Source organism: Triticum aestivum, chromosome 6D (assembly GCF_018294505.1).
Source record: "Triticum aestivum cultivar Chinese Spring chromosome 6D, IWGSC CS RefSeq v2.1, whole genome shotgun sequence".
Taxonomy (NCBI): domain Eukaryota; kingdom Viridiplantae; phylum Streptophyta; class Magnoliopsida; order Poales; family Poaceae; genus Triticum; species Triticum aestivum.
This window is the reverse complement of record NC_057811.1, coordinates 13,508,982-13,531,661: the sequence shown is the minus strand read 5'-3', so window position 1 is coordinate 13,531,661 and position 22,680 is coordinate 13,508,982. Positions and strand designations below refer to the sequence as shown.

Genomic DNA, 22,680 nt, shown 5'->3' with positions numbered 1-22,680 from the left:
GTGATAGCTCTTCTCGCATATACCTTTGTTTAGATGGATGACGTTGTAGTTGCAAGTATTCGAGACTTGCATGTATCACTATTTTCGAGATGATGACAAGATACCACTTTGTGTTGGATGATGATTATGCTGAGACTATTTGTATGTATATGCTATGATTACATTTGTGGTCTCGCAGCCATTTGTATGTGTATCATGATGACATTTGTATGTGCTAAAGATTCTTCTATAAAGCCTGTTCAAATACAAAACAAATATGCAGAAAAAACTACTAAAATTAGCAGTAGCGAGTGGAGAGAAGTTAGCAGCAGCGCGACAGTAGCAGTAGCGCGCACAGGAGAAGCGCGCTATAGCTATTAGCAGTAGCGAGATCCCGGGAAGAACGCTGCTGCTACACTTGTATAGCAGTAGCGCGGGCGCGCACACGCTGCTGCTACGGGTTAGCTGTAGCGCCTTATTAGTAGCGCCGTGTCCCCCGCTACTGATATACCTAGAACCCACGCTGCTGCTAGGCTTTTCCCTAGTAGTGACATGATCATGCAAAAGCAATATGACAATGATGGAGTGTGTCATAATAAACGGAACGGTAGAACGTTGCATGGCAATATATCTCAGAATGGCTATGGAAATGCCATAATAGGTAGATATGGTGGCTGTTTTGAGGAAGGTATATGGTGGGTGTATGGTACCGGCGAAAGTTGCGCGGCACAAGAGAGGCTAGCAATGGTGGAAGGGTGAGAGTGCGTATAATCCATGAACTCAACATTAGTCATAAAGAACTCATATACTTATTGCAAAAATCTACAAGTTATCGAAATGAAGTACTACGCGCATGCTCCTAGGGGGATAGATTGGTAGGAAAAGACCATCGCTCGTCCCCGACCGCCACTCATAAGGAAGACAATCAATAAATAAGTCATGCTCCAACTTCATCACATAACGGTTCACCATATGTGCATGCTACGGGAATCACAAACTTCAACACAAGTATTCCTCAAATTCACAACTACTCCACTAGCATGACTCTAATATTACCATCCTCATATCTCAAAACAATCATCAAGCATCAAACTTCTCATAGTATTCAATGTACTTTCTATGATAGTTTTTATTATACCCAACTTGGATGCCCATCATATTAGGACAAATTTTATAACCATAGCAAATACCATGCTGTTCTAAAAGACTCTCAAAATAATATAAGTGAAGCATGAGAGATCAATAATTTCTACAAAATAAAACCACCACCGTCCTCTAAAAAGGTATAAGTGAAGCACTAGAGCAAATGACAAACTACAACGAAAGATATAAGTGAAGATCAATAAGTAGTCGAATAATTATGCAACTATGTGAAGACTCTCTAACATTTAAGACTTTCAGATCTTGGTATTTTATTCAAACAGCAAGCAAAACAAATGACATTTCAAGGATAGCACACATCATGTGAAGAAGCAAAACCTTAGGTTCAACCGATACTAAACGATAATTGTTGAAGAAGAAAGGTGGGATGCCTACCGGGGCATCCCCAAGCTTGGATGATTGAGACTTCTTGAAATAGTATCTTGGGGTGCCTTGGGCATCCCCAAGCTTGAGCTTTTGTGTCTCCTTAATTCCTTTTATATCACGGCTTCCCTACACCTTAAAAACTTCATCGACACAAAACTCAACAAGAACTCGTGAGATAAGTTAGTACAAATCAACGCAATAACCTTATCATTCTCTACTGTAACAAATCACTAAAATTAGTATTCAACATTGCATACTAAATGCCTCTGCATATTTAATACTCCTATCCTCAAATAGAATCATTAAACAAGCAAACATATGCAAACATAACAGCAATCTACCAAAACAGTACAGTCTGTAAAGAACGCAAGATTCATCATACTTACCTAACTACAAAAATTATGAGAAAAATACTACACTAGAAAATTTATCACAACTTATTTTGAAAAAAGTTTCAACAATTTATAATATTCTGAATTTTCTAGGGAATTTTTGCAACATCGATAAACTTTCTATTTTCAAACAGCAACATGTATACTTGCAAAATAAGCATGGTAAAGGCTATCCTTGACATTTTTATTAAAAATATAGATGCAAAACTTTATTCTAAATAACAGAAAGCAAATACTAGCAAAAGAAAATGACGCTCCAAGCAAAACACATATCATGTGGTGAATAAAAATATAGCTCCAAGTAAAGCTACCGATGAACGAAGACGAAAGAGGGGATGCCATCCGGGGCATCCCCAAGCTTAGGCTCTTGGTTGTCCTTGAATATTACCTTGGGGTGCCTTGGGCATCCCCAAGCTTAGGCTCTTTCCACTCCTTATTCCATAGTCCATCGAATCTTTACCCAAAACTTGAAAACTTCACAACACAAAACTTAACAGAAAACTCGTAAGCTCCGTTAGTATAAGAAAATAAATCAGCACTTAGGTACTGTTGTGAACTCATTCTAAATTTATATTGGTGTAATATCTACTGTATTCCAACTTCTCTATGGTTCATACCCTCCTATACTACTCATAGATTCATCAAAATAAGTAAACAACACATAGAAAACAGAATCTGTAAAAAAACAGAACTGTCTGTAGTAATCTGTATCAAACGTATACTTCTGGAACTACAATTTTTTTACCAAATTAGGAAGTCCTAAGCAATTTACCAATCCATAGCAAAAAGAATCATATCAAAAGCACGTTTCGTTGAATTATCAAAACGAATTTACTGGGTGCAAAAGTTTCTGATTTTCAGCAGGATCAACACAACTATCACCGTAAGCTATCCTAAAGATCTTACTTGGCACTTTATTGATACAAAAGCTATAAAACATGATTACTACAGTAGCATAATCATGTGGACACACAAAAACATTAAGAATAAGTATTGGGTTTTCTCCCAACAAGCGCTTTCTTTTAATGACTTTCTAGCTAGGCATGATGATGACAATGATGCCATATAAGAGATAAGAATTGAAACATAACGGGAGCATCATCAAGCATATGACTAGCACATTTAAGCCTAACCCACTTCCTATGCATAGGGATTTTGTGAGCAAACAACTTATGGGAACAAGAATCAACTAGCATAGGAAGGTAAAACAAGCATAGCTTCAAGATTTTCAACACATAGAGAGGAAACTTGATATTATTGCAATTCCTACAAGCATATGTTCCTCCCTCATAATAATTTTCAGTAGCATCATGAATGAATTCAACAATATAACCAACACATAAAGCATTCTTTTCATGATCTACTTGCGTAGAAATTTTACTACTCTCCACATAAGCAAGTTTATTCTCATCAATAGTAGTGGGAGCAAACTCAACAAAATAAATATCATGTGAAGCATAATCCAATGAAAAATTAAAATCATGATGACAAGTTTCATGGTTATCTTTATTCTTTATAGCATACATGTCATCACAATAATCATCATAAATAGGAGGCATGCTATCATCATAATAAATTTGCTCATCAAAACTTGGGGGACTAAACATAACATCTTCATCAAACATAGCTTCCCCAAGCTTGTGGCTTTGCATATCATTAGCATCATGGATATTCAAGGAATTCATACTAACAACATTGCAATCATGCTCATCATACAAAGATCTAGTACCAAACATTTTAATGCATTCTTCTTCTAGCAATTGAGCAGAATTTTCCTTTCCATCATTCTCACGAAAGATATTATAAAGATGAAGCGTATGAGGCAAACTCCATTCCATTTTTTTGTAGTTTTCTTTTATAGACTAAACTAGCGATAAAACAAGAAACTAAAAGATTTGATTGCAAGATCTAAAGATATACCTTCAAGCACTCACCTCCCTGGCAACGGTGCCAGAAAAAAGCTTGATGTCTCCTAGACAACCTTCTTCTTGTAGACGTTGTTGGGCCTCCAAGTGCAGAGGTTTGTAGGACAGTAGCAAATTTCCCTCAAGTGGATGACCTAAGGTTTATCAATCCGTGGGAGGCGTAGGATGAAGATGGTCTCTCTCAACATCAAGTGTTCTCAAATCCTTAAAGACTCAATCCAACAAGACAACTTCAAGGGGAAAACTCAATTCATCACAAGAGAGTAGAGGGGCAGAAACATCATATGATCCAACTATAATAGCAAAGCTCGCGATACATCAAGATCGTGCCAAATTATGAACACGAGAGAGAGAGAGAGATCAAACACATAGCTACTGGTACATACCCTCATCCCCGAGGGTGAACTACTCCCTCCTCGTCATGGAGAGCGCCGGAATGATGAAGATGGCCACCAGTGAGGGATCCCCCCTCTGGCAGGGTGCCGGAACAGGGTCCCGATTGGTTTTTGGTGGCTACAGAGGCTTGCGGCGACGGAACTCCCGATCTATTGTGTTCCCCGATGTTTTTAGGGTATATGGATATATATAGGCGAAAGAAGTCGGTCAGGGGAGCCACGAGGGGCCCACGAGGGTGGGGGCGTGCCAGGGGGTAGGGCGCGCCTCCCTGCGTTGTGGCTTCCTAATTGCTTCCCTGACGTCTACTCCAAGTCTCCTGGATTGCTTTCGTTTCAAAAATAACTCTCCCGAAGGTTTCATTCCGTTTGGACTCCGTTTGATATTCCTTTTCTGCGAAACACTGAAATAGGCAAAAAACAGCAACATGGGCTAGGCCTCCGGTCAATAGGTTAGTCCCAAAAATGATATAAAAGTGTATAGTAAAGCCCATAAACATCCAAAATGGGTAATATAATAGCATGGAACAATAAAAAATTATAGATATTTTGGAGACGTATCAAGCACATGTGCCCACGTCGTGTAAAAACTCATGATTTTATCGCGATCCGAGTATTTAATAATATTCACGCCACACCGTTACCGTAGAACGTCTACTACTGTGTCATCGCCGTCCGTGAGGGGGGCACACCCCGGAGACGCGTGCTGGCTCTTCGAACATGCCACAACACCACCCCGCATGTATGAGGGGCCGGTGCGACGCTCCGGTGGCATTGCTACCCCCCCAGGGCCCCCGTCCCGCCTAACCCTGGAGCGGTTGACCACGAGATCTAGCCCTTCGACTTACCACGGACGGTCTTTGACCAGTGGACCTCTCCACCCGGTTGTGTCAGGTCAGCCCATAGGGACACCTGGGAGCAACATCCGGGCCAAACCCACAGCTACATCCCCTCCGTGTAGACCCGACGCGTCCGTCTCCCCCCTCCAGGTGCCGGCGGTGGCGCCGTCCGTGAGGGGGGCCACACCCCGGAGATGCGTGCCGCCTCTTCGGACATGCCACAACACCACCCGGTTGTGGTAAGTCATCCCATAGAAACACTTGGGAGCAACATCCCCTCCGTATATATAGACCCGATGCGGCTGTTTCCGCCCTCCAGGTGCCGGCGGTGGCGCCGTCTGTGAGGGAGGCACACCGCGGACGTGAGGGGGGTCACACTCCGGAGACAGGTGTCGGGCGTTTGCAACCGCCACAAAACTTCTGTCGGCATAGCTGTTTTTTATTTTAATAAAATATAAGTACCTATATTCAAAAGAACATGACGGCACATTATTAATGTGCTCGAAAAAAATACAAACTATATATATATATATATATATTCATAATCTATGGAAAAAAATACAAACTACATATAAATTCATATGTATGTTTATATTTACACATGCTACATGTCAGTTAATATAATAATACATAAAAAGCATAAAAAATATATATGAAAAAAACTAACTATGCCGACGGCATTGCCGCCGGCATAGAGACGGCCATGGTTTAGGCGGGCGGCGTGCCGCAGATCGCTGACGTGGCCAATATGCCGACGGCAGCCGTCGGCATATGTGCTGGACGGTGCGCCCCGGATCGGTGACGTGGCATGCGGACCTATGCCGACGGCCGCCCGTCTCGAGCGTCGGCATAGCTCTGACGGCGTTAGCCGCCCGTCACGAGCGGGGTCGCCGGGCCCGCGAGTATGCCGACCGCAGCTGTCGGCGTGCTCGTAGCTAGGCCGACGGCCGTTCTGTGCCGACGGGTGCCGTCGGCTTAGCTCTGGGTAGCCCAACGGCCTGGATATGCCGACGGCCAGGACCTGGCTGTCGGCATAGCTCCGAATAGACCGACGGGGTCCGTCGGCATTCTTTTGGCCGTCGGGTAGCACCCTGTTCCGGTAGTGTGTGGACAGTGGAAGAGGCAGGGCAAAAATATACTTGAGACGACAGCCCGCGATGCACTAGGCTTCAATGTGTTCTTGTTTGACCTTGTTTTACGAGCAAATACAATAGATGTACTTGAGACAACAGCCCCGATGCACTAGCCTTCAATGCCCGCTTGCTTGCCCCCGGCAACCGTGCAGTAAAAGATTCAGCCTCCTTGAATCAGCTGCTGGGTCAAATATGCTCACTGTAATCAAGGAGCCATACTTGTTTGTTTACTCAGAAGAAGAAGAAAAATGGCAACTTGACACAAGGCTTGTACTATTAGCTGGAATGGATTCCCGTTAATAATCTACCCGCACTTATCACTTGTGGCTACACTCACACCTGCCATTAGCACCCACATCTCAAACACAGCCAGGAAGCAAAGCCATGGAGGCGACGGGGGTGAGCTTGGGCAAGGCCGCGCTGGGTGGCGCACTGGGCTATGCCACGTCCAAGGCTGCAGAGAAAATCGCATTGCAGCTCGGTGTGGAGCGTGATGTGAACTTCATTAGGGACGAGCTGCAGATGATGCAGTCGTTCCTGATGACGGTGATGAGGAGCAAAGCCAGAACAAGGTGCTCGCAACCTGGGTGAAACAGATTGGGGTCCTGGCCTACAATGTGGAGGATAGCCTCATGGATTTTGGCCTCCGCTCCGAGAAAAAGCCATTTTTGGGGTGCATCCCCCGTGACCCAGGTGATCGACGCCGCATCGCCAAGGAGGTGAAGGAGCTGAGGGCTGAGGTGGAGGATGTGAGCAACAGGAACCAGCGCTATCACCTCATCAAGGAGAGCTCAGGCTCCATGCCTACCGCAGCAGAGGAGCAGGCCAGCATTGCCACCGCTGGAATGTTTGGCATCAACGAACCAATGATTGCCACCTTGGAGCATGAAAAATCATCAGAGGTGAACCTCCACCAGCTGATTACCAGCAACGATGTGGACCTTAGGGAGATCGCCATGTGGGGAACAAGCGGTGATCTCGAGAAGGCTCCCGCCATCCAGGAGGTTTATGATGACCCAAAGATATTGAAAAAGTTTGGTTTCCGTGCTTGGATTAGGTTGGTGCATCCTTTCAGCCCACAAGAGTTCCTCCGGAGCTTGGTAAGGCAATTTTACGAGAATTTCCATGATGAAGTTGGAAAGCCTGAAGAAGATACAAATATTGGGGCTGATGTTCTGGCCAAGATGGAGAAGATGGATCAAAATGAATTAGTTTGTGTGTTTAAAGCACAGTTGTTTAGCAATAGCTACCTGATCGTAATTGATGACCTATCCACGATAGTGGAGTGGCATTGCATTAAGAAGTATTTACCTGACAACAAGAAACAAAGCAGAATCATCGTTTCCACGCAGCAAGCTGAAATTGCAAGCTTGTGCACTGAGAAACTGTATCAAGTTTCGGAGTTCAAGCAGTTGTCGTGTGATCAAACTATTTATTTGTTCCACAAGAAGGTAGATATTTTTTTATCTTGATATATTATGTTATAAATTTATTTATTTTCTTTATGGATGATTGATTCTTCTTTTCATTTCATGTTTAGTTGCAGAATTCAGAGAATCTGGTCAGCATGGGCAGTGCTAGTGTGGCACTGTTTGATACCAAAGATGAAGCAAGGCTTGCCGCCGTGGAGAAAGAGAAACTGAAGGTGGGACCCTGCCAGCTAACTGAAATTCAAATATTGAATTTCATGTTTATGATTATATTTTGGTTGTATAAATGTCGGTACTTGTTCTTTTTATCTTCACATGAAAGCACACACCCCGTGTGTGTGCATCATTGAATGATTCAATCCTGGTGACATATCTGACAAACTTTAAAGTTTGAAGGCGACAAAACTGAGAGTTGTCGAGACATGCCTCGTAGTAGCATTTATGCTAATTAAAATACACATTCTGCTCTGAAGCTGAACTATGGATATGTCTGAACTTAGATAATCTGTTGGGCATACTGCCCTCACTGAAAGTGTGTATTTGAAAATCCTCAACATTTTAAAAGATATGCAGGTAGTCTAGATGTAAAATGTGTAGAGGGCAAGTACATAAATTCTCATATATCTGTTTTTTTTTTCAGGATATGTGTGCATCATGTTCTGCCAAGCTAATTTGAAAATCCTCAACATTTTAAAAGATATGCAGGTAGTCTAGATGTAAAATGTGTAGAGGGCAAGTACATAAACTCAAACAAAGTTGCTACCACCAAGAAAAACACAACAATGCCCATCGATGAAATACATGGGGAAGACCAAGAACCTAACAATGCAACTGAAGAAAAAATTCATAACTCAACTGCTAGAAAGAAATTTGATCGCAGCAGGACATTAGCACTGGGTGATGAAGTGCTCTGTGGGCGACAAACAGAGAAATCTGTTGTTATCAAATTAGTTGGCCAACCAGAACACAATCAAGGCTGTAAGGTGATCTCAATTTGGTGAATGGGGGGTCTTGGAAAAACCACTCTTGTCCGAAGCATCTACCGAAGCCAACAGCTTGGTGGTTGGAAGCATGCTTGGGCCACTGCCTTGCGTCCTTTTAACCCTGAAGTACTCCTTAGGGATTTGGCTTTGCAGCTTCAGAATACTATTCAAGAAGATCCTTCCGGAGCAACAAATTCTAGAGGTAAATAAAAAGACATAACAGCGACGAATCTTCAAGAGTTGAAGCAAGAGCTAGCTCGGGTACTAAAAGTAAAAAAGTGCCTCATTGTTCTTGATGATATGTCATCCACTTTCGAATGGGAGTCAGTCAAACAATGTTTAAATAATGCTGGAAGGATCATAGTCACCACAATAGAAAAAAACATTGCCAAACATTGTTCAAGAGAATACAAGAACATGTATTGTCTTGACGGTCTGAAGGATGATGCGGCACTTGACCTCTTCATAAAGAAGGTACTCTTTTAACTAGTATCCTTTCTTTCGTTGCATATGTGTTTGCTGCATGTTACATAAATTTATATTTGTAAGCTTGAAATTTCTATCAATTCAGAATTTAGAAGTATAAAACTACTCCCTCCGTTCAATATTATAAGATGTTCTAACTTTTTTCTGAATCGGATGTATATAGACGTGTTTTAGTGTTCTTGTTCACTCATTTTAGTCCGTCTGTAGTCTATATTGAAATATCCAAAACATGTTATATGACTGAACAGAGGGAGTATTGTGTTCTTTGAAAAACAATATTCAAACTCCAATACTATGAGACATATTGAATATTGGTTCTAGAAAAATGTCCATCACTATATCTAAGAAAATATTAGATCTGGACCAGCTTGCTGAATTCCAGGCACAGTTCATACTGGGTTCATGTGAATGGGTTGCTGTATTGGACTATGTGAGTGGAGTCTCCTGATGTTACGGCATGTTGCAGCCAAGTCGGGGTGGTGGGGTGGTGATGGTATGAGTAATTTGTCGGTGTCGTTGCCATTGATTTGGCGGAAGCTGGGATACATCAAAGCATGGGGTACTGCTCTCACGCGAGCCCCGACTGGTGGCTTGCTGAATCTTTGGGGCATCGTCTAGCTCGTAGATTCACGGTGGCGTCAACGATGTGTAGGTGTTGTGGCTTGGGGTGACAAGGGAGCAGATCGTGACAATCTTGCTCCATGTCATCCTGGTGATGTGGCTCAGTCACCCATTTCGGCTGGTGCCTGAGTGCGTCTGTGCTGCATTGATGATGAAGCATAGGTTGTCTGCATCACATCTTTATACCATGGACACAGCGTCTTGAGTGCTCGTCCCGGGCCTGCCGGGGCTTCTGCAGGTGGATCCCCTCTCCCTCGGATAGAAGTTCCGTCTGGTATGTCATATTGGGCACTAGTGGTTGGGGCGCCACCCGGTGGCGCCGCCTGAGTGAAAGTTGGGGCGGTGCCATGTGAGAGGCGCCCCTTTCTCGTTGTTGTTTGCAATTTATGCTCAGCTGCATAAAAGCAATGCTGGCCTGCTCTCAGCATGTTTTTTTTTAAGATCCTCTCAACCTTTATCATAACAAAGCTTTATAGCATCAGAGTCAAAGCAGTTAATTTGGTACAATAAAAAGAGCCGGCAGAAAAATTCTCGCCAAAGCCACAAAGAGAATTAAAATACAGTGCTAGCTACTGGAAAAAGATAAGAGGTAAACTGGTATAGCTACAACAAGCAAAGATCTTCTAGAATGGCCTTTCGTAAGACTACTTGACTACTTGCAGACTTTCAATAAAGAATACTTGACTACTTGTAGACTGGGCTTTTCCTGTCAAATATAGTTACAATGTTGGCCAAGGCAGTGAACTACAGAGCTAACTCATCAGGTCCTTGGGTTATCAAAGTCTGCCGTAGTTGGAACTGAACTGTGGTTTAGGAGTCAGATACCTCTGAATAAGGCAGTTGGAACTGAACTGTGGTTTAGGAGTCAGATACCTCTGAATAAAGCTTCTACCACGTGTGCCAATAATGACGACTGATGGCTTCAGTCGCTCTGCCTCTTGGCAAATAACCTTTCCAGCATCCCCTTCAACCATCCGTGCCTTGGTATGGACCTTGTAAATTTTCCAATAAAAGGCACATGTAACAATTCCTTATGGAAACTATGAAAAGAGAAACAGACTATAGGATTTCACATATATGAACACTGCACGGTTTTCACCAAAAAAGGCGCTTGTAGTATTGCATAGCAAAACATGAGGCACACAACTGAATCTGTTTCAAAAACTGCTCAATTGGACAACGAAATTATACAAGCACACAGGGGTAACAGAGCATACCAGTGACTCGCCAACTCATCCATCAATTCCTGGCTTTTGTTGTATACCAGATCATTATGCACACCTGCAGAAACCGAATCACATTCAGCCCCATTTTCAACTGACCACAAAATTCATAGGGGGCGCATGTATATATTGAGTGGAAAATGATTACAAAATGTGGACCGATATCCCGCATGTTCAGAATTTCAGATGCTTGGATTATCTCACAGTAATTCTTAATATAACCAAATGCCCCTAGATTATTTGAGACTGAAACTTAACAATATTATACTATCCCGTCCCGGCCTTCTCATCATTCTAGCAACATGAATCCATGATAACCAGGATACTAGCCAACAACTTCCCTGATTGCAGTTCCCCAAGGTGGGGTAGTGAGGGCATGATACATAGGCAATTGGTCCTCCTTTTCATTTGATGGAAACATTCAAGTGATCAGGTCGTGGGGTACAATGTAACTAAACTATGTTATGTAAATCATCAGTATTATTCCCTTCAGATATAAGAGACTACGTATTATTCTAACCAAAACTAAAATGTTGTGACGGGACTGCCCAAAATTATACTGTGATTTGTTCTATTACTGATTAACTACGAACCAACCAAAATTACATAGCATAGTAGATAGAGCCAGCGGAGATGATATCGGTATGTTATTAACAATTTAAATGTGGCGACCGCATGGTTGAAATATATCAATCCTTCACAATTCATTGACCTCGGCTTCACTAATGCATTATCTCACAATACCCAGTTACCCTTTTATTAATTATACTGAATCCAGCAAGACAATTACTCCCGCTGTAAAGAAATATCTTTAGTGATCTAAACGCTCTTATATTTCTTTATGGAGGGAGTACTTTCCAAGACCCTGCGCAGCCACAAAGCTAGAAGTTTCTTAGATAAATAAGCGTTTCTCAAGATCTGAGTATCTTGTGATCTCCTCGTTATTATATAATCAAACTGTTCTTATTGAAACATAATTTGTCTAGAGGAATAATTAATATTGCAAAAGGTGAAATCAGAAGATAAGTCATGTCACACTGGTCCTGTCTTGTTTTATTCATTGGTCTCTGAACTGTCATCTTTGTGACTTTCTGGACCGAACTAATGAACAGAAGATACATACATAAATGCAAGTTGACTTCTAGAGTAACAATTCTCGATATACTACAGGGTTTATTTTGACAATAAATCGGTGTATATTTACAAAAAAATTTTTTACAAATATTGAAGTGCCAAATAAGACACAAAATACATATCCTTATGTGTTGTTTCAAATCTTAACTGGGTAATGGTCGACAGGTAATTAGAACTGGGTAACTGACCTATAACTTATAGTGATAATAGCAAAGGAATCAAGAGTGAGTTGATCAGAGACCAAACAAAATAGTCTGATGTGATGACATGTTACTAACCCTATATATGCGCACAGCTTTCGCCGATATTTGAGAATGAGTGAAAACTAACCTGTTCCTTATACCAAGAAGTGCATAATGTAAAGCACGGGCAGTTGCTGATACTGGAGCTACCACTGCAGCCGGAGCTCCACAAATTGCAGTAGTCAGTGCTAACCTGGCACCAGCCCCGCGATTATACACGTTAATAGGGTTCCCAATCAAAGCAGAGGAAGTCCTTCCAAGTCCATCAGTAAAGCTTTCATAAGCCTGAACAATGTTCCAGGTTAATATTAAAACACTCGGCACTACCTGTGTACTTTAGGATTCAGGCTAGTACAGTTCAGAGACTCAGGTGAAGCAATTTCAAGGTCTATTTTTAACTTATCTAGAGACTTTCATAGTGATGCAAAATTAAACTCCAAATCACAGAAAATTAGCAAAGCCCTGAATCCCACTTCATGAAGAGTCAATTTTCATGTTATTCCAGAACAAGAGATATTTTTATCATGCAATTCAAAGGAATTGAGTACCTGCTTTATTCCTTGTGTCGCATTTTCGGAATAACACCAGGGAATCAAGAGGGGAGAGTTGGAAAAAGGAGGAGGCGGGCGTTGAAGACCTGATGCAGGAGACTCAGCACGGATCCAGACCTGCCGGCCCTCAGCCGGCCAACGATGGCTTCTTCCTCCCATCCTCACGGCAGCCACTTCCGCCGGATCAGTCCGCCGCCTCCTGCGTCGAAGCAGATCACAGACCGAAACCGCCGCCGCCGCCTTCTCCTCCCACGCACCCACTCCTCCCATCGCAAATTTACTATTGAGGCTTCTGCAACAGTTTGGAAAAGTAATGATCAATTCTCTCTGTTCCTGTTTCTAGTTCACATAGTTTGATAACTTGGATGCACAAAGGCTATTGGTGCAGTATCATAAGGTTTCATATCATGTAGAAGAAAAAAGACAGGTGAAATGTACATGCCGATTAACAAGCTTGGGCTTAGCAGTAATATTCTGAGAAATTATTTTCTTGAAGCCTAAACAACTGGCTTTCCTTTTTTTTAAACAGAACCAAAACCATGGCACAATCACTTAACAACATCTATTTAGATGGAGAAATTCTATATGTTGTGGAAGACCACCATACACAAAGATATCTGACAATTGGCCCTTCCCCGCAAAAGAAACTATAATATATTAGCATGAAAGTTCTTGCCACCACATTACCAGCAAGAGTTTTCCACCACCAAGTTCGATGCGAAATTCAGACAAGAGCCAACTTTGTGGCCTCAAGAACAAGCTCAGGACAGAAACCAAGCTAATGAGCCAAGTCCCCCATAAGCCAACAGAAACCAGAAAACAGACAGAAACATCGTGATTTCGCACCGCCATTCACTGACAAACCAACCAAAAAATTGCAGCTCTTCTATAGCGATGGAATCGATTACTTTTGCATGGTCAAATCACACCCTTGAAACCCTGGCTAGACGCAGACAGAAATAGAAAAAACACACAGGTCCTAGACCTCAATCCAGTGCAAAATTTAGCATAAAGGGTTTTACCATTTCAGACAGCACTAACTGCAACCTATTCTGACAGTACTACTACTTCCAACTTAATTACAAAACAATCATTTGAGACAGTACTGCTAAATCCAGCTTATAATTAACAAACAGCCATTTGAGACAGTACTCTACAGTCATCTCAGACAGGAGACACATCAAGCCCGCTCTGTTGGACCAAAAAGGGGGCGGGCCAGGCGGACGAACAACCCTAGGTAGAAAGCAGCTCGAGGAACCACACCAAATCGAGCACGGGCCGACAGAATTCACAAAATTCCGAAGCCACTCCGTGACCCAGCTCCTCGGGAACTCACATTATCCACCCGCCTCCACCTACGCAGGCACGCGGAAAAGCAGGAGAGGAATGGGAGAGCCAGCCAACCGCCGCCCTGCTGGCCCCCTCCTCGGCAGATCTTCGGAATCGGGAAATTTCCCTCCGGCGCGAGCTCACGGGGGGGAGGGGGCACGCGCACGCGGCGAGCTCCTGCTACGGCTACCGGAGACGCGAGCTAGGGATCGACCAAGCAGAGGGTGCGCACGGCCTCCGTCCCAGCTGCCGCGCCGATCCGAGCCAGCGTGGGAGGAAAGGGAAAGGTGGGGAAGGGAGGGGGGAGGAGCTGGCGGACGGACGGACGGACCTGCAGGGTGTGGGCCGGGAGCTGCAGCCGTGCTTCCGCGCCATGGCGCCCTCTCCTCCGGTCGCCGGATCGCCTCCCCGGCGGCGGCGGCAGGCCAGCTCCCCGCTGCTGTTGGGGTGGGCTGCGTGCTCTCCCGCTGGCGATGCTCATGTCGGCCGGTTACATGGGAGAGAGGTCGCGTGTGTGGGCTTCAAACCCGAGGGGTGTGGAGGCGGAGGCGGAAGGAGAGGGTTATGCGGGAGAGAAAACGACAGAGAGGTCAAAGCCGTTTTTACCTTCGCAGGCGTTATCTGTGTTGGGAAACCGGGGCCACCGAGGGGTGGCGGCGGCCGTATCGCACGGGCTAGCCCCTCCCGTTTCCCCCACTTTACGTTAAGTGGGTATTTATCCCTTGATCCCTACTCCTATGTAAAGCAACGAGGAGCCATCATTGTAATCCCTGATCATTGATTAATAAAGCTGGTCTCCTCCATCTCTCTGTGTCATTTTACTTTCGCATACTTCGACTACTTCGTCTACGACGCGCGCTCTCGCTCCGCAACCTCGGACCGAACTCGCCGGCGGAGTTGCGGAACACGTTATCAGCACGCTTCGCTCCATCAACTCTCCGTCAAGCCTGCATCACGCAGGCTTTCGTCGATCCCGTGGAGGTATAAGATCCGATCCCCACTTTTTGCAAAAATGGATTCCTCTCGTTACTACGATTCCGTTTTTGCGATTAGATTATTATTCGGATTTGATCTACCTATGGTGCGGATTTTCCTCCCAAGAACCGAGCGGACGAACACGTCGCCGACCAATGTCGATGTTCTTGGACTACGAGGGACTTGTTGACTGCACTATAGGGAGTCGGTACAGATCGCGACCCAGATGGTCGCGGTACCGCCGCAAAAGCACCAGATGTGCCATGCGCCGTCGGAGTTCCGGACGAACACGACGAAGATCCGCATCCCGAGGCCGGCGTCCAGATGACGCCGTACCAAGCACGCCGCGCCGCGTCCTGCTGACGCCGCCGCCGCCGTCTCGATGGCCGGCTCGACGCCGCGTCGTGTGGCCGTGGCCGCCGTAGTCGCGGTCGTCGCCGTCGCGTGGCGTGGCCGCCGTAGTCGCGGTCGTCGCCGTCGCGTGGCGTGGTCGCCGCAGTCGCGCCGGTCGTCGCCCCGGCCGAGCCCGTGCACGGCCGGCTGCCGTCGCCCTGGCTCGAGCTGGCCGCGCCGTGCCCTGCCTCTGGCCGCACCGCGCCGTGCCTCTGGCGGCACCGCGCCGAGCCTCTGGCCGCGCCGCCGCCATGGGCGCGCCACTCCCATGGCATGCTTGGCCACCAGCCGCAGCCGCGCGTGCTGGCCACCCCCGGGCCGCCGCCGCATGCCGTGCCGGCCACCGCCTCCGCGTGCCGTGGCCGCAGCCGCCGCCGCCGCGGGCCATGCCGGCCACCGCCGCCCCGTGCCGTGGCCGCGCCGCGCGCCCCGCTGGCCGCGCCATGGCCGTGCGCCCTGCTGGCCGCGTGCCTCGCGAGCCGCCGCCGCCGCTCGGCTGCCAGGGGAAACCCTAGCGTCGTTGCGAGCAGGAGGCAGCGCCGCGCATGGGCCGGCCCGCTGGCTCCTGGGCCGGATGGGCCACGGTTGTGGGGATGCCTCCACATAAAAAAAAGGGAAGGTGCTGGCTGCTGGGCCCAGATGGGCCGCGCGCCGTGGGGATCCAAAACAAAAAAAAAAGGGTGGCGCCGGCTGCAGCGCGGCGAATTGCGTTTTAGCCCCTGGAGTTTCCTGATTTTACGCGTAGTTTATTCCTGCTGTAATATTTCGCGTAGAAACCCCTGAAACTGTCTGTTTTCGCTGAAAATGCGTATTTAGGCTTCTAAATGCCTCGGGAATTCAATTTTTGGGCTAGTTTTCACATACTAGATGCGCTTAACATGCTATCTTTTGTAACATGATATTATTGTATGATTTTACTGCTGTAGATTAATTGTTTAGCACTCTTAATCATTTATTAAGTCATATAATAGCATGTTTTAAATATTGGAACGTCATTTTATTGAATAAGTTTATCAACATCGCTTTGTGCAAAAGATTACCTGCTGTAATCTCATGATTTTTGCATAAATCGCAGATGGCCGGAATTGTCCACAAGGAGTTTCCTGAGTTGGCCCAGACAGGGCTGAACTACCTGTCATGGTCCTCGGACTGCGAGATCTTTCTCCAGGGCAAAACCCTCCTGAGGGCGATCGGTAAGGGGGCCCAGTTGGCCGTCACTGATCCCAAGTTCGAGACTGAGAATGCGCAGGCTCTGCATTTTCTCCGTCATCACCTGTCACCTACTCTGAAAGATGAGTATATGGCTGAGCGCAGTGCTTCTGGCCTTTGGACCGCTCTTAAGCAGCGGTTTGAGCGGCTGAAGTACACTGTGAAGCCACGTGCAGAGGCAGAGTGGATCCGTCTGAGGTTTGCGGACTTCAAGACGGTTGGGGAGTACAATTCGGCTCTGCACCGGATTTGTACGACTCTTCGGTTGTGTGGTACTGAGATTACCGACTCCCAGAAGATTGAGAAAACCCTATCCACTTTCCACCCCGACGCGGTCCAGTCCTCACGGAACTACCGCCAGGGGAACTACACGAGGTATTCAGAGTTGATTGACGTCCTCCAGGTGGCGGAGGCGCAAGACGAGGTTCTCAAAAAGAACTTTGTCGCGCAACCACTTGGGGGGAGTTCTCGCCAGGAGGTGAACGCTCTCAAAGTCCGCAAGCCTCAACAGAAGAAGAGGGGCCGGAAGGGCAAGAAGAAGGGCCCTCACCCCCCCCCGCCCCGGCTAAGCAGAACAAGCCGGGCAAGGGAGGGCAAAGGCCTCAGGACTGCTTCCGTTGTGGCTCGGTGGAGCATTTCTCCCGCCAGTGCCGCGCACCACAGGAGGTCGTTGATGCATATAAGGCTCGGAAGGCACGTGAGACGCACCTCGCCTTGGTTCAGGAGGGAGCTCCACCGGCGCCCATGGCGGCACCCGTGATGATTGCTACTCCCCCTGCTGCGCCTATAGAGGCGACCCCCGTGGTGCCCATCGCGGCAGCTTTGGCGGTCTCTACCGATGCCCACGTCGCCATGGAGGTTGACCACATGGCCGCCTCGGCGGCGCCGCCACTAGACATTGATGCTGCCTCCAAGATAATTTCTGAGGAGGATCAGCTCACTAGTATGGAGATTGCGGCGGAAGTGAATGGCTTCTTCACCGAGTCCACTTAGCATACCTCTTTGGTTATCATGATTCCGTGCTTTGATACAATAAAATTGAATAAATTCGATTTGGTTGTAAGCTCTATGAGAGCATAAACTTATTCTTTACTTTGGCGATTGGATGACATTTATTCATTTATTCCATTATTTATACATGATAGCATGTTATGTTCTGAGATGTGTGCATTTATTTTTAATGTATTTTCTTCCTCATTACATTAATTAGATGTCATATTTTAGAACGCGTGTGGCGCCCGAATGGAGGAAACGTGCCTTGCCGATAGCGCCACCACTCATACCATTTTACGAGAAACTAAGTATTTTGAGTCCATTAAAAAATCTCCGGGAAGTATTATGACAATCGCCGGCTGCGGTTCTCACATAGTTGGCTCCGGACGAGCCACTATTATACTCCCCATGGGAACAACTTTGATCATTAATGATGCGTTGTTGTACCCGGAGTCGACTCGTACTCTATTGAGCTTTAGAGACATCCGCGCTAATGGTTTCCATGTTGAGACCGATGATGAAAACGGCAAGGAGTGCCTACTCATCACAAAGCGGGATGCAGGTGGTAAACATGTTATCGAAAGGCTTCCTTCGTTTGACACAGGGCTATACTACACTAAGATAGTAGCACCGCCCGTGTACACTACCCTCAAGACCGTCTTTAGAAGCTCTGAACTCTTCTGCCTCTGGCACGATAGGTTAGGCCACCCCGGACTTAGGATGATGAGAAATATAATTAACAACTCGCATGGCCATAATGTTAACGTGAAGAACTTCCCGAATCCTGATGATTTCGTGTGCTCCGCATGCGCTAAGGGGAAGTTAGTCATTAGGCCATCACCCCTCAAGGTGAGGGATGAAATCCCCGCGTTCTTGGAACGTATCCAAGGGGACATATGCGGTCCAATTCAGCCCCTCACGGGGCCGTTTCGGTACTTCATGGTGCTCATTGATGCTTCCTCTAAATGGTCCAATGTTTGCCTGCTGTCAACAAGGAACCATGCCTTTGCAAAATTGATCTCACAGATCATACAAATGCGGAATAATTTCCCGGATTATCGTATAAAGTCTATTCGAATGGACAACGCCGGAGAATTTACTTCAAAGGCGTTCGATGATTATTGCATGGCAATGGGAATCAAAGTTGAGCACTCGGTACCACATGTTCATACACAAAATGGACTTGCCGAGGCATTGATTAAAAGAATTAAATTCATTGCCCGACCGCTCCTTCAGGGTTGTAATTTACCAACTACATGTTGGGGCCACGCGGTGTTACACGCGGCTAATCTCATCAACTTTCGACCGTCGGCCTACAACATCCACTCTCCTGTTCAACTTGCGCAAGGGTCGGCACCGAAAATTTCCCACCTTCGTAGGTTCGGTTGCCAGGTATATGTACCAATACCACCCCCTCAGCGATCGGCGATGGGCCCGCTCCGTAAGTCGGGGATATACGTTGGTTATGAGACTGTGTCCATAATCAGGTATCTGGACCCCATGACAGGTGACTGTCACACGGCTCGTTTTGCTGATTGCATTTTTGACGAGGATCTTTTCCCGACTTTAGGGGGAGAGAATCAACCCCTTGATGCTAAAAGTCGAGAAATCACGTGGCAAGCCACGGGGATCCACGCTCATGACCCGCGCACTGCTGAGACTGAGAGAGAAGTCCAAAAGATAATAGATTTGCAGTCTTTAGCAAATCAACTGCCCGACCACTTTAGTGACTTAAAGACTGTGACAAAATCGCATGTGCACGCGCGCAATGCACCGGAAAGGGTTGAAATACCGAAGAAAAATGATGGTATGCCCGCTCCCGTCCAAAGGCCTAAAAGGACGAGAAATCCGGCTTCTCAAATCCCAAGTACTCGGGGACGCCCGACGAAAAAGGATAAGAGAGATTTATCACAGCCTGTCGCCAAAGTACCCCAAATTGAAACGGGGAGCCAGTCGAGACCTGGCACAAGTACGGAAAATTCAGTGCACGAAATTCCGGACTTAAACTTTCCCATAGGGGAAACACCCAGCGGAGATGTGAGCGCACACATCGGCGCGGGAAATCTAAAGGACCTTGCTCCCATAATGGGAAATTTGGTAGAGCAAGTGTTTGCGCCTGATGCGCTCCATGACGAAATGGCCATAAATTATATTTATACGGGGGAGTCCCTGAACCGAGCAACGGTGATTGTCGACATCAACTTTGCTACGAAAATTGCCTCAATCATAGATCTTGACCCTGAGCCTAACACGCTCGCTGATTGCAAGAAAAGGTCGGATTGGAAAGATTGGCAGCAGGCAATTACTGCCGAATTATTATCTCTCAACAAAAGGAAGGTGTTCGGACCAGTTTGTCGAACTCCTCCCCACATTCGCCCTGTTGGCCATAGGTGGGTTTTTGTTCGAAAGAGAGATGAAAATAATAAGGTAGTACGGTACAAAGCAAGGCTCGTTGCTCAAGGGTTCACTCAACGACCAGGTGTCGATTTTGAGGAGACTTATTCCCCAGTCATGGATGGAGTTACCTTTAGATACTTGATCTCGATGGCAGTAAACATGGGCTTGAAAATGAAACTAATGGATGTTGTCACTGCTTACCTATATGGTAACTTGGATTCGAACATATACATGAAGGTTCCAGAAGGTATCCCTGTTCCGAACCATGATAGAGCAAATAGGGGTCTATACAGTGTTCAACTTCAAAAGGCACTGTACGGACTCAGACAGTCCGGTAGAATGTGGTACAATCGCTTAAGTGATTTCCTTCATGAGAAGGGCTACACGAGCAATAAAGATTGCCCATGTGTTTTTATACGGCGATCCCAAGATGGATTCTGTATAATCTCGGTGTACGTGGACGATTTAAACATAATCGGTACACCTGAGGATATTGAGGAAGCGAGTTCCTACCTGATGTCGGAATTCGAGATGAAGGATTTGGGTAAAACCAAGTTCTGTCTAGGTCTGCAACTTGAACATTCCCCTGATGGGATTCTAGTGCACCAGTCGGCCTACACCCAGAAGGTGTTGGAAAGATTTGGATTTGATAAGGCATATCCTTCTAAGACCCCGATGGTCGGAAGATCTTTACAGCCAGACAAGGACCCGTTCAGGCCAAAGGAAGAGGGGGAGGAAACTCTGGGACCAGAGGTTCCTTACCTGAGTGCAGTTGGAGCACTCATGTACCTCGCAAATTGTACACGGCCAGACATTGCTTTCGCCGTCAGTTTGCTTGCTCGGTACAGTTCTGAACCTACCAAAAGACATTGGAAAGGTGTCAAGGACGTCTTCCGTTACCTGCAAGGGACCAAAGATCTTGGTCTATTTTATAAGAGGAATCAAGACCTATCTATTATAGGCTATGCCGATGCTGGGTACCTGTCGGACCCGCATGATTGCAAATCGCAGACTGGATATGTTTTCCTTTGTGGTGGAACTGCGTTTTCCTGGAAATCGTCCAAGCAAACACTTGTGTCGACTTCCACGAACCACTCGGAAATCATGGCACTATTCGAAGCGTCAAAAGAGTGTGTATCGCTTCGGCGGATGATCGGCCACATTCAGCAGACATGTGGGCTGAACACCGTACAAACCCCTACCATTATCTATGAAGATAATGCTGCTTGTGTTGCACAAGTCCAGATGGGTTATGTGAAGAGTAACCTCACAAAGCATATTAGTCCCAAGTTCTTCTATGCACATGAGCTGCAACAGTTGAACGAGGTGAGAGTTTTGCATACTAAGTCCTGTGACAATCTTGCTGATATGTTCACTAAATCATTACCGGCATCAACCTTAGAGAGGTGTGTGCGTGGAATCGGTATGATGAGACTTAGAGAGATGCAAGGTTCAGGGGGAGAAACTTCACAAACTCGTCGCTAAAATCTCAATCCTGATGATCGAGTACTCAACTTGATGGTTGAGTGGATTGTACTCTTTTTCCCTTGAGTGAGTTTTCCTGATGTTTCTCACACGAGGTTTTTGACGAGGCAATTCGTGCAATACAACAACGTATACTGTGTGCTCTTTCTCCACATTTTTTCTCACTGGGTTTTTCGGAGTTTTGAGGCATGGATATATGGATAATTACCCAAGGGGGAGTGTTGGGAAACCGGGGCCACCGAGGGGTGGCGGCGGCCTCGTGCGTATCGCACGGGCTAGCCCCTCCCGTTTCCCCCACTTTACGTTAAGTGGGTACTTATCCCTTGACCCCTACCCCCTATATAAAGCAACGAGGAGCCATCATTGTAATCCCTGATCATTGATTAATAAAGCTGGTCTCCTCCATCTCTCTGTGTCATTTTACTTTCGCATACTTCGACTACTTCGTCTACCACGCTCGCTCTCGCTCCGCAACCTCGGACCGGACTCGCCGGCGGAGTTGCGGAACAATCTGCGGGAGAGATATCCAGCGAAGCCCTTTGCTCTCGCGTGAGTGCGCGGGTCCAGCACCGACGTGGCTAGCGCGGGCGTTCGCCCTTGATGCGCAGCTGAATGTGTTTAATGCGTGTGTGCGCACGTAAGGCATTAAGCCCATTGTTGGTTCGGTGGAGTATTTGTTGTAATGAAGTACTCCCTCTGTAAAGAAATATCAGAGTGTTTAGATCATGGTGGGAGTATCTTTTTTCTGGTCAAAAGATTTTGACGAATTTGAATTCGAACATTAAGATGGTCCCAAATATGATCTGTATGGCTATGTTAATGCAGTGCACGTCCCGTGGTGTAGTCAAAAGGCACAGGCCCCATATCTATAAAGTCGCGGGATCGACTCCCCTCTTTACCCACATTAAACTTAGGATTAGTTTGATGCTTTTTTAAATTTAAAATTTGTTTGAATACTTTCGGGGAAATGATTCCGAGATATTCTGGTTACCGGTTTTACCCCCTCCTGGTAAAGAAACAAGAATGAGAGAAAAAACCTTGG

The 22,680-nt window shown here is 46.2% G+C and overlaps 1 protein-coding gene and 1 pseudogene across 2 annotated transcripts; one reads left to right on the top strand and one right to left on the bottom strand.

Moving 5' to 3' along the window:
• Nucleotides 1–6,571: 6,571 nt before the first annotated feature.
• LOC123143079 (disease resistance protein RPP13-like) lies at nucleotides 6,572–10,071 on the top strand (annotated as a pseudogene).
• A 100-nt stretch (nucleotides 10,072–10,171) lies between these two features.
• LOC123143080 (autophagy-related protein 2) lies at nucleotides 10,172–14,734 on the bottom strand. Of its 2 annotated transcripts, none has more exons than XM_044561866.1 (5): nucleotides 14,518–14,734; nucleotides 12,855–13,149; nucleotides 12,395–12,591; nucleotides 10,925–10,988; nucleotides 10,172–10,699 (listed from the first exon to the last, which is right to left on the bottom strand). In XM_044561866.1, the coding sequence occupies exons 1-4, from the start codon at nucleotides 14,559–14,561 to the stop codon at nucleotides 10,979–10,981; spliced, it is 546 nt and encodes a 181-aa protein (XP_044417801.1). In that variant the 5' UTR covers nucleotides 14,562–14,734; the 3' UTR covers nucleotides 10,172–10,699; nucleotides 10,925–10,978. The 2 variants fall into 2 exon arrangements, 1 of the variants encoding a protein (XP_044417801.1); XR_006470675.1 differs by having other exon boundaries at nucleotides 10,182–10,699; nucleotides 12,944–13,149.
• Nucleotides 14,735–22,680: the final 7,946 nt, after the last annotated feature.